The 15,328-nt window shown below is 35.3% G+C and overlaps 1 protein-coding gene across 1 annotated transcript in view; it reads right to left on the bottom strand.

Annotated features, from left to right (window-relative positions):
* The window catches only part of N4BP2 (NEDD4 binding protein 2), a 69,270-nt gene that overhangs the window by 27,973 nt on the left and 25,969 nt on the right, over positions 1 to 15,328 (bottom strand). Inside the window, exons 6-10 of the mRNA XM_080796754.1 lie at positions 10,894 to 10,970; positions 6,265 to 6,420; positions 2,097 to 4,483; positions 1,422 to 1,507; positions 852 to 897 (exon numbers count right to left, since the gene is read on the bottom strand). Coding sequence (XP_080652880.1) covers positions 852 to 897; positions 1,422 to 1,507; positions 2,097 to 4,483; positions 6,265 to 6,420; positions 10,894 to 10,970 — 2,752 coding nt within the window. The remainder of the gene's footprint in view (positions 1 to 851; positions 898 to 1,421; positions 1,508 to 2,096; positions 4,484 to 6,264; positions 6,421 to 10,893; positions 10,971 to 15,328) is intronic.

Here is a 15,328-nt window from a genome sequence, read left to right as displayed (position 1 = left end):
CATTTGAGGCACACAACACATACTGAACAAATGATTTTCAACATAAGGAAGAAACTGAACATTCTAAGTTCACAGGAACAAGCTTTAAGTGTATACTATCTCAGCATCTCTAGGGGGTATCAGCACATTCTGATACACTCCTGTGCTTTCCCAGAGAGTGAAGACCGGAGATACTGCCATCCACACAACTCTGATACCCTTTCAGTACCTCTAGCTCTCAAACAGCTCTAGTTCTCGAAGCTGCAATTATACCCAAAGAACCTTCAACGGGGAGTCCCGGTGTGGCATGGGGGGATCTGAAGGCAACATGCACAGCAGGAGACCTCTGTTAACAGCTCTGCCACCCTGCGCTAATCACTGAGGACAATGCTACCTAAAAAGTCTTCTAGAATCAAATATTTCAATTTGGCAGATGTTCCAAAAGCAGGCTGACTTTTGTGCTCTAATAAAATTAACATCAATACCCATTTTGAGTAACCAAGTAACAGCTGAATGATGCTCTCAACAAGACACATGAACATTTTATCGCTCTCAAACCAGAACAGTTTTCTCTCATTCAGAGCAAAATCTTAAACAGGAAACACCTTGACCATATGTACTAGCAGATACATAACCTAAGGCGTTCCACTGTACTCATGAAAGTTAATCACAGGCACTTTTTAGTTCTTCTAGTTTTATTTTACGTCAATATTAAATGTTAAATATTTTAAAAGAACTTTTATTTGCAAATCAAAATGCTTGGGTAACATATTTTGTGGAAGTACATTTAATAATGAGGTAAAATTCATACACATATACTAAGTTTTGACATCATGACAAGAATATCAGAAGTAAAAAAATATGTGCTTTACCTCGCATCAACTTGCCACAGGATACCTCTTCTTGTCTTTGTCGCTCCTAAACACAAATGCAGGATGGGGGATTTGCAAAGGGAGGGTGCATTAGAAAATAAGATTATATTATTTTTCTCTAGAAATCACTTCTCCTTGTAAAACTATCAATCATCCTTGCTAAATCTAAGTGAAACAATAAAATAAGCAAGTTTATGAAGATGACCATATCAATATATTTTTTTCCACTTATAGAGCTCTGAGGCTGTTTTTCTTTAGACTGTTTTTGAAATTTAATCAACTAGCACCGCAAGTCTTTAGAGAATAAAAAACTATGATTTTTGTCTTTAAAAAAAAAAAAAGCCAACAATCACATTGAGCTCCACCATGAGTTATATAATTTGGCCAGTCTGGAAATATTCTAAAATATTGGGAAGACAAAAATATATCACTAATCTCTTTACTGGAAAAAGTTTATTCTCTCTCAAAGTCAAAATTCAATAGAATTCTTTCATACAACAGATTTTATTAAGAGCAAAGGTGAAGACAAAAGGAGCTCTTCATTAAAAAAAAAAAAAAAAGCCTACCAACCATTATAGATTCTTTCCATTTCTCATGGATCACTTTAGCCAGATTCAGATCTATATGAACCACACAATCCTCAACTGTTAGAGACCCTTGTGAGGGGGAGAAAAGAAAAGAAAAATATTTATTACTCATATGTTTTCAGAAAACATACTCAACCACCTTATATACCATTAATTACTAGCCTATATTTCTAGCTCTAAATCTCTAGGAATATTTTTGTTTATGTACTATGTCACTGTTTTCACACTTCCTGGCAGGTGCAATTATAAAATACTTCATATATTTAAGTTATTCATGTCCATTAGTTTAAATGTATATATTCACTTCCACTAGTCAAGACTTTTCAAAGTGTGTTCTAAGAAATTAATCTTGCCTTAAGTATCTCTGGAGTAGCACCAGAGATTCAAAAAGGTTCATCTGTGCAAATAAGTATGAGGTAAATACCACAGAAAATTCTCAATATATGAATGGGATGAACACAAACTCCATATAAATACTATTTCTTTAAATTACAGTTTTTAAAAATCCTCTACAAACAGGTGTGTCAAAAATAAGGTAGGCAACACAAATTACTTTTATATTTCGATTAACATACAATTTTAAAATTAAGACAGAACCCTGAATCTGTATTCTAGTCACACAAAGACACACATACACGTAATGTACTTTTTTCTTTACCTGAATCAATACCAACAGGGCCAAATAACTCATTGAGCTGAAAAGCCAACTCAGGCGGTAATGCCAATTCCAGACAGTCTATGGTCAGAGATTTGGGCATTACTGGCATGGGATTCAACGTCTCAGGTTTATCTTCTTCACTAACTCCAGCTGACAAAGTACTCTCAGCCATTAGAATTTTTTCCATTTCCTGTTCATCTTCATTCATAAATTCTTCGGTGTTTGGAAATCTCACACAATCCTTTGGGAAGTTTTCATTTTTCTTTATTTCAAGAGAGCCAATAAAATCAACTTCTTCATTTAATTCAAGATCTGAAGTGCTTGGTACAGAGTTTAAAATATCAGACAAATTCAAAGGAGAATGTATACTGTCTCCAGTCTCTGTGACTTCTAGGTGCTTCTCCATTTCACTCACATCTTGAGCACCAGTAGCTTTGAGAGTACCTGGGAAAGACTGCTTCATGTTATATAGACCTGGAAGTTCTGCCTGGCTACTGGGAAGTACTTCATTAGTACTCTTTACATCTAGAGTGGCATTCGGAAATAAACCTGTTATTAATCCAGGTTTTTCAGTAGTGATAGTTCTTACTGCTGCCTGCTCTGAATTTCCCTCTTCTGAATCACAGGAGGACTGTACGTTAGTGTTACTGTCAGCAGTGCCATGGCTAAATTCTGGCACAGAAGAATTAGAATCTTCTGAAGTTCCTCTTTGGCTAATAATTTCCTTCAAATTTAATCCCAGAGAAAATGGCCCAATTTGTGCTTCATAGTATGATTTTTGGATATTCTCAAATTCAGTATCTTCACATAATTTAGTTTCAGAATCCAATAAAAGGCTTGTGGCCCAAATAATATCTTTGTTACACCTCTCATATAAGTCTTTTAGGGCTTCTAATGAAAAGGATCCAAAGAGTTTACAAAGAATGTTAAGATTTTCAGATTCATCAGCACTGGTGAGCTCACTTTCTTCGACATACGTGCTTTTGTCATACATGACCCTATATGGAATTGTTTCTTGAACATCTAATTTTGTGTTGCTATTGAAAGCTTTTGGTTTAAACCCATCCAATCGTCCTGTTAACACTCTCACAGAATCTGAAACACTAATTTTATTCTTTTCTATTTTCCATAAGAGAGCAAAATCCCGTGGTTCAGTCTGGGTACACATGCCTTCTTCTATTCCAGGAACTCTTTTAGGTTTTCCTTCTGGAAATTCAGCTAAAGTTTGTGGTCCTACTACTCCAGGAATAGGTGGCCCACTATTGGTAAAAGTAAGAGACAGTGTATGCTGTCTGTGACTGTTTTTACTTGGACAAGTCTTACTCTCACAGGTCATTTCATTGGGCAGCGTTTCAGAATTTCCTAGAGTGGAACTTCCCAGGGTTTTTAGCTCTTCAGGGCTTGTGCCCCAACAACAGGCCTCATGGGCTGTGCAGAAGGGTGTCTCATTCATACCGTCATTAGTTCCAAATTCTAGGTTGGGTTCCTTTAAACTATCCTTTGGCATTCTTGATCTGTGCTCTCTCTGAGCTAAGGAATCAGATGAAGGCCAGTCACCCACAATGGTGAATGACTGTTTTTCAGTATTTTTATATGTATCATATTGACAGTTATTGAAAGATTCTGAAGCATCATCGTACTGTGACTTCCTGTCCTCCTCTGTACTTTCGTGTGGAGATTCTCGTTGCTGGATATGATCCATATTCACAGATAGGGTACTCTCCAATCCTCTGCGTGACTGAGGGCGATTATATTTTTTGTCACTTTGTATAGATGAAGCTTTTTCAGTTTTTCGGTTCCTTTTTGTCCTCTGACCAATAGTCTTATCAACTGGCCAGTCACCAACAAAATTTGACAGTTCATGTCTTGGGAACTTTTCCAAAGTTGACTTGCTTTTTTGTTTTCCGAAGGCTTTTTTCCTTACTGTGGCTCTTTCTTCCAATGTTTCACCAGGTGAAGATCTTTCATTATGAAACGGTGTAGTATTTGAAAGATCATAGTCTTCTTGGTTATTTTCACCATAGCAAATACTTGACAACACTCTCTCTACAACACCATCTGCATCCGCTTTACTGCACTCTTTTTCAGAAGCCAGTTCGACCTGTTCTTCTTTTTCACTTTTTTCTGTTGCTTGTTTGCTTTCAGAATCAGAAAAATCCATGTCTGAAACTTCCTGAATGAAAGCACTCTGAATGTTAGGATTCATAGTACTTATTTCTTTTCTTCCTTTCTTTAAATCTGTATTAGAGAGAGATGTAACATTCTCGGGTAATATAGTTTCTTTGGTCACTTCAAGTTTCTTCTCTTCAGTCAATTCTAGATGCTTCAAAGACGAGGATAAAACATTTTCTTCTTTTTCAGAGGTAATATCTTCATTGTCTTTTGGGCTGCAAGATTTTTTTTAAGTATTATAAGGAAGTCTCTTAATGTTGCCATTAACATTATGATTTAAATCAAAGAAGCATTCCACTGAAAGATAAGGCACTTAACATTCATTCTAAAACTTCTATAAATAAACTACATTAAAATTATAACAGCTCATCTTGATCCTTCCCTGTACATTATGAATACATCCCTTTATTGTAACCCTAACACCTAACACAATACTTGGCATATAGGAAGCATTCAAACTTTTTTGAATTAAATAGTAAACATGAGATTTTCAGTTAAGGTGTTCATATGCATTAAATATTAAAGTTATGATTCTAGGGGCACCTGGGTGGCTCAGTGGGTTAAGCCTCGCCTTTGGCTCGGGTCATGATCTCAGGGTCCTGGGATCGAGCCCCGCATCGGGCTCTCTGCTCAGCAGGGAGCCTGCTTCCTCCTCTCTGCCTACTTGTGATCTCTATCTGTCAAATAAATAAATAAAAATATTTTAAAGTTACGATTCTAAATTTGTTCCCAGAAGAGGACACCACCTCCCTGGCTTTTTTCAGAACTATTTTAGCTTAATATATGTGAAAAGAAGTCTGCCTCTATAACACCTGTCATTTGCTACAGAGGGTAATGCTTAAGCTTCATTTACAAAGGCACAAAGAGTCAACAGGATTTGCACAACTAAAAGAAATGAGAGAAAGGGAAGAGAGCTGTCATTTGAAATGTCACCTGTTAATTTTTTTTAAAACCATCCTCAATGTTAATTTCAGACTTAGAGCGCTTTTGCCTAATTATTACACTTTCACCTTCAGTGTTTTTTCCTTAGTCAATGTATCAACTCATCTTCCCCTCTTTCTTTATTCCAGGAGCGCTCAAAGTCCCAACTCTCCCATGAAGCTTTCCTAAATGAAATCACATCTAACACTGAGTCTTCTATTTGCCAGATGCTATGCTAAGTCTTCTTAAAGTATTCATAATCCTTATGAGATTCGCTTGAGCAAAGTGTTATTACTGTCATTTTAGAAATGAAGAGCTGAAGTATACAGAGATTCTATAATTTGTCAAAGATTACAAAACCTTGGAATTTAAATCCAGGAAACACAGTTCAGGGGGCCCATGCCCTAAACCACTTTGCAACACAACTGCTCAATAAAACAACATTTATGAATTTTCTCTTCCCAACTCCTTTCTAATAGAGCCTCACCATTCCTTATGATCAAAAACTGTGGGCAATTTAGAACTCTATCTATATTTAAGGTTATTTTTTAACTCACCTATCTTTTCAACTGTTTATATGCCTTAAATGTTTAATAGAATCAGTACTATGCTGGACTACAAACTTTCAAAAGGCTGTGACTTGTCCTACTTAGACAAAGAATACCATTAATAATTAATTTTTATAATACTAACTTGAAAGAGTATTTTTAGAAATACCTAAAGAAATTAAGAAGTGATGTGATTATACACAAAAAAATGACAGCCAATAGCAGATAAATACTGGAATAGTGGGCAGTTACATAAAGAAGGCAGGAGTATTCACAGTATAAACACAAAACCCTGGGGACAATGGAAAAAATCCCATGTCACTGCATATATAACTTCACTTCTCTTGCTGACCATACACAACTTGCTAACCATATACATCTTGCTTCAGGTAAGACTATATCTAAACCCTACAAATAATAAAAGTCTACTTTTATTTTTAAAATTCTTTGGCAGTGATTTCACAAGCTCCAACATTATTCTTTTTATAATTCAAATTGAATTTGTGTATAGAGGGACTTTAACCTACCTAGTACTTCTGTCCTCACAAGAATAGGCACACAACTCAATACGTTCAATTTTCTCTGGAACTGAAGAACTCATGATTATTGGAACTGAAACAAAACGCTGATAATGTTCCAACATTCTTGATATTTTTTCTTTGCTTATACCATGAATATTACGCCTAAAAATTCCAGGGGAGAAAGGGATAGAAGGGATATTGGTAATTAAGGTTTTTTGAAAATTGGAACATAAAATGTCAAGAAAATCAGCACTATTTCTAATATGTAAAAATATCTAAGGTGGTTTATTATGACACAATATATACTGTTAAGATTCTAATTTCATCTTATTCAGGATGTCTGAAATGACCATTTTTTAAATCACTGCATACAATCTTTTCTAAACATCATTTATCGATTTGGAAAAAGCCAGAAGATCCTAATAACTTTAAAAGAAGTTATTCTCAAGCTCTGTAAAAAAAACATTTCATAACAATATGACCATCACTTCAAGATTAATTATTAACTAGAAAGTAAAAAAAATTCCACTATAGTCTTCTACTTATGCCACTATGGCAGGTTAGATATCCAAAGGGCCCTCCTATTACAATAAAACTGGATCCCAAGTCAATTAAAGCACACATATATTTCAATACATTTTAAGTCCAAGTAAGGAAAAAAATTCCTAGTATACCAAGTCTCTGGATGACCAAATATGAAATTTGTCATATTTGTGCTTTCACTCATGGTAGCTTATTTGTGTGTTATTATGGACTCATGTTTAGTTGAACCTAATATATGAGAATCCTTAGGCCTTAAACTGGGGTGCTTTCCTTCATGCAATATCTGGATTTGCATCTGCCAGGAGGCCAGATGGTATGTTTTAGTCCCTCAAGGATCCTGTCTTAATGAAAACATCTTAGTTCCAACATTCCTATCTTGGGTTGGACCCAAGGCTTAGTGTCTATCCCAGAGCTAATATTAGTATTTGCCACCTGGGCAAATCTGGCTTTCATATTTACCTACCTCAATCTTGTCTGGTTTCAGATCACAGAGAAGCAAAGAGATAGAAAATATGAAAGAGAAGTTAAGAGTTATGACACAGAGGACAGAATAAAAAGGTAGTATACATCCAATCCAAGTCCCAGAAAGAGAGTACGTGGGACAGAAGCAATTTAAAGAAAAATGGCTGAGGATTTTCCAGAACCGATCAAAGACATCATTGATGTCCGCTGATCTCAGAAGCCCAACAAATCCCAAACAAGACACATACTAAGAAATCCACTAGAAACATGGTACTGAAATTGTCGTTCACCAAAGATAAGGAGATGATATTAAAAGCAAGCAGAAATTAAAGGGAAAAAAACGAGTTATCTACAAAGAAACCAAGTATTGGAATTACAGCTAACTTAACAAGAATAACAGAGGCCAAAAGAGAATGAAATGTTATCTTCAGTAACAGAAACTGTCAATCTAGAATATACACACCCAAAGTATCTTATAAGAATGAAGGCAATAAAAGAATTTTCAGATTAAAAAAAAAAAAAAGTTTGACATGAAGCAGAACTATACTGTAAAGAAAATCCTAAAAGATGAACATCAGACAGAAGGAAATCCCAGATGAAATATCTATGATGAAAGAAAAATTAAGCACAAACCAATAACTATATGAGTGAAAACACACACTGTCTATACATTCTGGACAATCATAATATGTAAGTCAGAAGGGAGGTAAATATCAGAGTTAAAATGTTTGAAAGTCCTTATATTTGTGAGAAGGAAGGCTAAGAAAATGGTTTGACTTTAAAGTTTGCATGATCTAAGTTTTAATGTAACCACTAAAAGGATAAAAATATTGTATATAATTTCTAAATTAAAAGGAAAAAATAAGAAAATCTGCATTCAGTGAAAAAAATCCAAAATAAGGCATGATAAAAAGGGAGAAAAAATCAAATATATAATTTTCTGTGATAGGAGAAAAACAATCACAGGAAAGGTGAAATAAAGAGAAAGTACACAGAGTGAGATAGTAAGAAACAAGACTAATTATATGAATAACCAAAATAACCATAAAAGAATTAAGCTTAAGAATGAAAAGCCAAAGATGGACATAAGAAGATTTTGTAAAACCCAGTAATGGTTATAAGAGATACACCTAAATGTAAAGACACAGAAAAGTCAAAAGTAAAAGTATGGAAAAATTGAAATAACACTCAAATCCTAAAAGGAAGCTGGTATAGTTCTATTAATATTAGACAAATTAGACTTCATAATAAAAATTAATATTAAGGGTAAAAGAAAATCACTTGACAAGGATAAAAGGTTCAATCAGACAGATACAAAAACTTTAAGCTTATAAGCATATCCAAAAATATCCTCAGAATACATAAAGTGAAAATAGGTAGATTTATAAGAAGAAACTTGAACATATTCAACAAAATAAAGGGAGATTTCAACACATCCCTCTCACATCAATTTCCTCATTCTCTCTTATACATTAATCCATCAAGCAAATTTTTTTTAAAAAGTAAAGCTAAAGAAGATGTGAGCAACAGAATTGATTTAATAATATAACATATTATAACCAGTATACATTTTTATCAAGCAAACATGAAACATTAATAAAAAAACAGACAATGAGGGGCACCTGGTGGCTCAGTGGGTTAAGCCTCTGCCTTCGGCTCAGGTCATGATCTCAGGGTCCTGGGATAGAGCCCCACATCAGGCTCTCTGCTCAGCAGGGAGCCTGCTTCCCCCTCTCTCTCTGCCTGCCTCTCTGCCTACTTGTGATCTCTCTCTCTCTATGTCAAATAAATAAATAAAATCTTAAAAGAAAAAAAAACAGACAATGAAGTGGGCCACAAAATGCATCATTTAAAATATCAGGGAATTAGTATCACACAAATGGCACAATCTTACCCACTACAACTAAGTTGAAAATGGATTTCTTAAAAAAGAAATATAAAAACTATCTGTTCACAAACTTAAAAACATAATTTTAAATAACCCAAGGGTTAAGAAGTGAAGTTAATCATTATGCAAATTAGAGGATAAATGATAAAAAGAAAGTATTATATATTAACATTACATATTAAAATTCTAGGAGCATCTAATTTCCTAGGGAAATTTATAGCCTCAAATGCTCATATAAGAAAATAACCTAAACTTTCAGATGAATCCTTATAAAAATAATAGAATAAACAAAGCAAAATAGAGTTTTTAAAAAGCAAAGAAGGTAGAATAAAAGAGAAGCAGAAATGAACTGAACATAAAACAAACTTATAACAGAAAGATCAAACAAGCAAAGAGATGTTTACTTGAAAAAGCTAATAAAAAATCTTGTATCTGGTGAGAATAATCAAGAAAAAAAGAAAGAAGATACATATAAACATATCCAGATTGAAAAGAGGAACTTAAGTATGGATGAAACAGATATAAATGGTAGGAGAATATTATAATTGTTTTAATAAAATCTTAATAAATTTAGAAACTTTGGTATAATGGACAAATTCTGACTGAAACTTCTCACAAAGAAAACAGCAGGTCCAGAAGTTTCATAAGTAAATTCTATCAAACATCCAAACTTACACAAACTCAGAAAAGAGAAAAAGAAGAAATACTTTCCAATTAATTTTATCAACCATGATACCAAAGCCAGGCAAGAAAGGGCAAGGAAGAAAAAAATTATTGATCAACCTTACTATTCATACAGATGCAAAAATCCTAAGCAAAATATTAGAAAACCAAATCTAGTAATGTACCAAAAACATGTAAAAAGGAATGAAGTACCAATACATGCTACAATACAGATGAACCTTGAAACATTATGCTAAGTGAAAGATGTCAGACACAAAAGGCCACAAACTGTATGATTCCACTTATATGCAATGTCTAGAATAGGCAATTTCATAGACAAAAAAGCAAATTAGCAGTTGCCAAAGGTAAGGGAGAATTGGGAGTGACCAACAGCAGGTACGGGGTTTCTTTGGAGTGGATGGAAATGTGTGCTAATTAGATAGTGGTGATGGTTGCACGACATTAGCAATATACTAAAACTAGGTTGTCCTTTAGCTAGAAGTGAAATCAGTTAAAATGACCAAGGAAAAAATACCCTGACCAAAATCAAGTTAGGGTTCTCTCCAAGGGAACACAGAGCACAAAGCAAAATACAGTGTGTGTCCATGTCCTAAGTAACATTCTTACTTAAGTCAAACAATTAAATAAAAAAGTAAAACCTTTGGGAGAAGGGCAAGGAGGCGGGAGGGTAGTGCAATAAATGGATAGCTAGACATGTGCTTCCCTCACTTCCGTTCAGTATTCTAAGTCACTAGGCAGCACAGTGATTTGTTCCTCCCAGCCCACGTATGCCAAACCCCAGGATCTAATTTCAGATATTGACATTATACTACTAATAAGTGATAAAGTACTGACTATATAAGACAACTGGAATGTTTGTTAATTAATTCAATCTTAGGAACAAAAAGATACAAACTTCATAAACTGAAAAGGTCTACAGGAAATACAAAATTTGTTATCAAAGCTGCAATCTAAATCTGTTTTGTTTCATTCATTATTTATAGGGAGAAAAAAGTCTAGATGGACTTTCTATCACAGCCATAAAATTAAAAACATGTTAAACAGTCTCTAAATTTTACCTTGCAAGTTCCTTTGGTTTGAACTTCCACCACGTATCCGGTTCCCGGAAGAGGACTTTATATTTATGTTTTTGAGACTACATACAAAAAAGACAAATGTATTTAAAAATACTACTTCCATGAAATTAAATGCATTGTTTCCAAATTCACAGCACGTAAAAACTGAAAGAACCTAAAAGTTATATAATTGTGATGAGTTTGTTAAACTGGCAAAAGGTACAATCTCTTTGACCCAGCAATTAATTTCTAGAAAGTTATGCTAATAAATTATGTAAGAGTGCAAATACACACACATACACACACAAACACACACATAGACACAAGCTATCCAGTTCACCATTATTGGTGGTAAAAAAAAGAGGACCACACACTGACTATTAATACACAACTGGATGAAGGTACAACCATACAATGAAAATACAGCAATTTAAAAAATGCTGTATGTGTTAATGAGAAAAGGTCCCAATACAAACTGTCAAGAAAGGAAGATACAGAATTTTCACTTGGGTAAAAAAGAATTATTCACACATTTTTATACACTTTCTTCTACAAGGATTCTCAAAAATATTACTAAAAGCATCTACCTCAAGGGAGTAGGAATTTTGGCATTCTTTTTTATAATTTCAATATTTATCACACATGTATTACTTTTATAATTTTAAAATTATTTTAAGTAATACTTCATTCTATTTTTCAATACTCTAACATGGCTATAATCTAAAAGCCATGCCCTACACTTGTACACTAGATCCATCTCCCCTCTGCACCTCAAGGATAACTTGAGTTTAGCAATTCAACCCTCTCTCTGAGGTAGTGTTAATTTCCTCACCACCTTGAACCAGTCTCATCACGTTCAGTTATTTCTCCCATGTTACTCTTAATCCCCTTTCCCCTGCCAGCAATCTCCCCATTTTCCTGCTCCTCTTTGCAGGAAAATGCCTCAAAATAATTATTACACTTTGTCTCCAATTCCTCTCTCCACATCTCTTAAACCCACTCCAACTGGGCTTGGCTACCCCACCGAAACTGTCCATCAAGACCACAGATTACTTCCACACGGAAAAATGCTCCGGTTAATTCTCAGTCCTCTCTTGACTTTCAGCAGCATTTGTCACAGTTCATCACTCCCTCTCCTGACCCTTTCATCCTGCCCCTCTGGAAGGGTGTTCTCACTCTTTTTTGCTAGTCCTTTTTTGCCCAGACCTCTTCCCACTTAGTCCCTCACTTAGTCCTTGATCCTCTACTCTTGATCTATACTCACTTCTTTGGTAATATTATTCCATTCCCTGGCTTTGAGTATCACCCATATGATAATGACTCTCAGATACTTATTCCTGGCTCAGATTTCACTCCTAAACTCCAAACTCACAGATCCAATTACCTATTCAACAAACTTAAGATATTCAAACCTAAACTTTCAAAATCCATTACCACACACCTATCATAAAACTATTTTTTCTGAACCCTTCTTCATCATTCTCATCTCATGACAACCTCTAATTACACAGGCCAAACACCAACCTTGATGTCACACTGAACTCTTCTCTTTCTTTCACATCCATTTTCAATCCAATACAAAGTTCAGTTGGCTCTACTTTCACAGTACACCCAGAATTTAATCAGTACTATCACTTTCACTGCCACCATGTTGGTGTAAGCCATATGATCTCTTACTTTAATTATCACTGTAGTCCTCTAATTAATCTCCTGCTTCCACCCTTGCCACGCTGCCCTGCCTCTATCCCAACTCTAGTCTCAACACTGTGATACAGCAATCCTGTTAATAGTCGATCATGTCCTTACCCTGCTCAAAATCCTGTTATGGATTGAATGTCTGTGTCCCTTCAAGCCCCATCATGTTGAAACTCCACTCCCACCATGTGACTGTGTTTGGAGATAAGGCCTTTATGGAGATAATTAAGGTTAAAATGAGAACATAAGGGTAAAGCTCCAGCGTGACAGAATTAGTACGCAAATAAGAAAAAACACCAGAGAACTCATATACCATCAGAGAACACGGCAAGAAGGCAGCCATCTGCAAACCAGGAAAACAACTCTCACCAAGAAACAAACCCTGCCAAACCTTCACCTGGGACTCCAAGCCTCCACAACTGTCAGAAAATAAACTTGATGTTTAAGGCACCCAGTCTGTGGTATCTTATGGCAGCCTGAGCAGATTAATACATCTTCCGTGTCACTCAAGGTAAAATCTAAAATTCCACAGTGATCTATGAGCCCTTATATAATCTGCCCTACCATCTCCCCAACTACCATTACATCTCTGACCTCTTCTCCCACTACTGATCCCCTCAAGTTTTATGACAAGATGCGAAGTACTCATTGCTATTTTCCATTATTCTGACAGAAAAGCCCCCAAATCAACCTAGGTAACAAGTGACAGAACACCCTGTAATGTGTCTACTCACTTCCAACTCCTCATCTCAGTACCAAACCGTATACACTTTATTCGGAGGCTGGCAACAGCCCCAGTCTCTAATTACCTCAAGGAGTATCCTATAGCTCTTAGATCAAATTAATTTTAAATGAATATACACATACAGAGGGGAAAAAAAAGAGACTCTGAATTTAAAGACTTTTTCAACTCCCATATCAATAGGCAAATCTTAATAACGTTTTATTACTTGGGAGGATTCTGATTTATGTTAAGCTATATGACAGCTCACAAGGGAAACTATATATATATATATATATATATATATGTGTATATATATATATATATATTTAAAGTAATAAGCTTTTGCTAGATGCCACTGAGCATACCTGACTGCTTGCTACTTATCCCCAACTCACTTCCAAACTACTTCTGTAAATGAGAGTCATGTTAGTAATAGACGGTTATCTCCAACCTATTGCACTCCCCCACAGCTCTCATTATCTTGCTACCAAAAGGAGCAAAAAGCAATCCTCTTCTCTACAGTAATTGCTATACCTACTTCTTTTTGAAGAAAAAATGAATTTGGCATTCTATGATAAGCACCAGTCCTTTATACTTCTAAGCAGAGTTGGGAAGAGCCAAGGAATCAATACTGGAAAAATAGCTTTATAATTTCAATTATTATATAATAAAAAAGGGGAAAGAAAGATACTACTATGGAAGCCTGAAGGCTAAATGAAAATCAGTAACACAGTAATGCAGAGGCTTTTTATTTTCTACACAAGAACTTCCATATGACAGCAGGAAGCTAAGGAAAACACACAGAGAAGGCAAGTAAGGTTAAGGGAGAAAGCATTCCCCATGATAAATACGTTAGGCTAGAAACTGGGAACTCCTGAGGCCAGAAAGCAAACTGACTTTCAGTTGCCCATGTACTAATATTGAGTCTTTCTTCCCTCTACTGCCCCTTCATAGAAGTAAAATCTCATTTGTTCTCAAAGGGCATTAATTTTCTTCAGAAAAATGAAGAGTCACACCCTCAAAATTGTATAAGTGCATAAAGCACAGCAAAAGGAGGTACAGGTTGGATATGCTGAGGACATTAAAGAAGTACAATATTCATTAACTGAAGAAACATAAATTGAGCTTTAACATGCCAGACACAAGTGTGCTAATATTGGGGGAATAAACAATACCCATAATCACAAAGCTTCATTCGTTCACCATTTTAACCCAACAAATATACATTTATCATATGCCAAGCATAGTGCTAGGCCCTGAAGATTCAATGATGAATAACACAGAACTGTCTTTAAGAATATATAGATGGCTTAGAGCCAAATTTAGGCCATCAGCCAGTATTTGTATAGCCTAAGAGCTAAGGACAGTTTTTTGTTATATTTAAAGGATCATTTAAAAAGAAAAGGAGGGACACCTGGGTGGCTCAGTTGGTTGAGTGGCTGCCTTCAGCTCAGGTCATGATCCCAGTATCCTGTGATCGAGTCCCGCATTGGGCTCCTTGCTCAGCGGGAAGCCTGCTTCTCACTCTGCCTCTGCCTGCCACTCTGTCTGCCTGTGCTCGCTCTCTCGCTCTCTCTCTCTCTGACAAATAAATAAATAAAATCTTAAAAAAAAAAAAAGAAAAGGAAAAAAAAACACAACAGAGACTGTAGGTGGCCCACAAAAACCTAAAACATTTACTACCTAGCACTTTATAGACAAAAGCTAGCTAACCCATGGCTTACTGATAAAAGCAGTATGCTTAATGGTATCACAAAATTAAGTCAGGGTACCAGGAAAAAAGAAAGAGTACTCCACTCCACTTTTTAGTAAGTTCCTGAAAAAAGTGACATCAAAGCTGGGCAAAAAAAAAAAAAAAGAATCTGGCAAATTTGAAGAACTGAAAAGAGTTGAATTTATAAAAGTCTGAATTTATCAGAAAGGCAGAATCAAAAGAAATTTGGTTACTAACAAAGGACAACCAATTTTGTTTCTGCCGAGTAATAGCAATAAGGAAAAATATTTGTGTGTATACACATT

The sequence above is a fragment of the Martes martes genome (assembly GCF_963455335.1).
Source record: "Martes martes genome assembly, chromosome: 2".
In the NCBI taxonomy this organism is placed as follows: domain Eukaryota; kingdom Metazoa; phylum Chordata; class Mammalia; order Carnivora; family Mustelidae; genus Martes; species Martes martes.
This window is presented reverse-complemented; position numbering and strand designations above follow the sequence as displayed.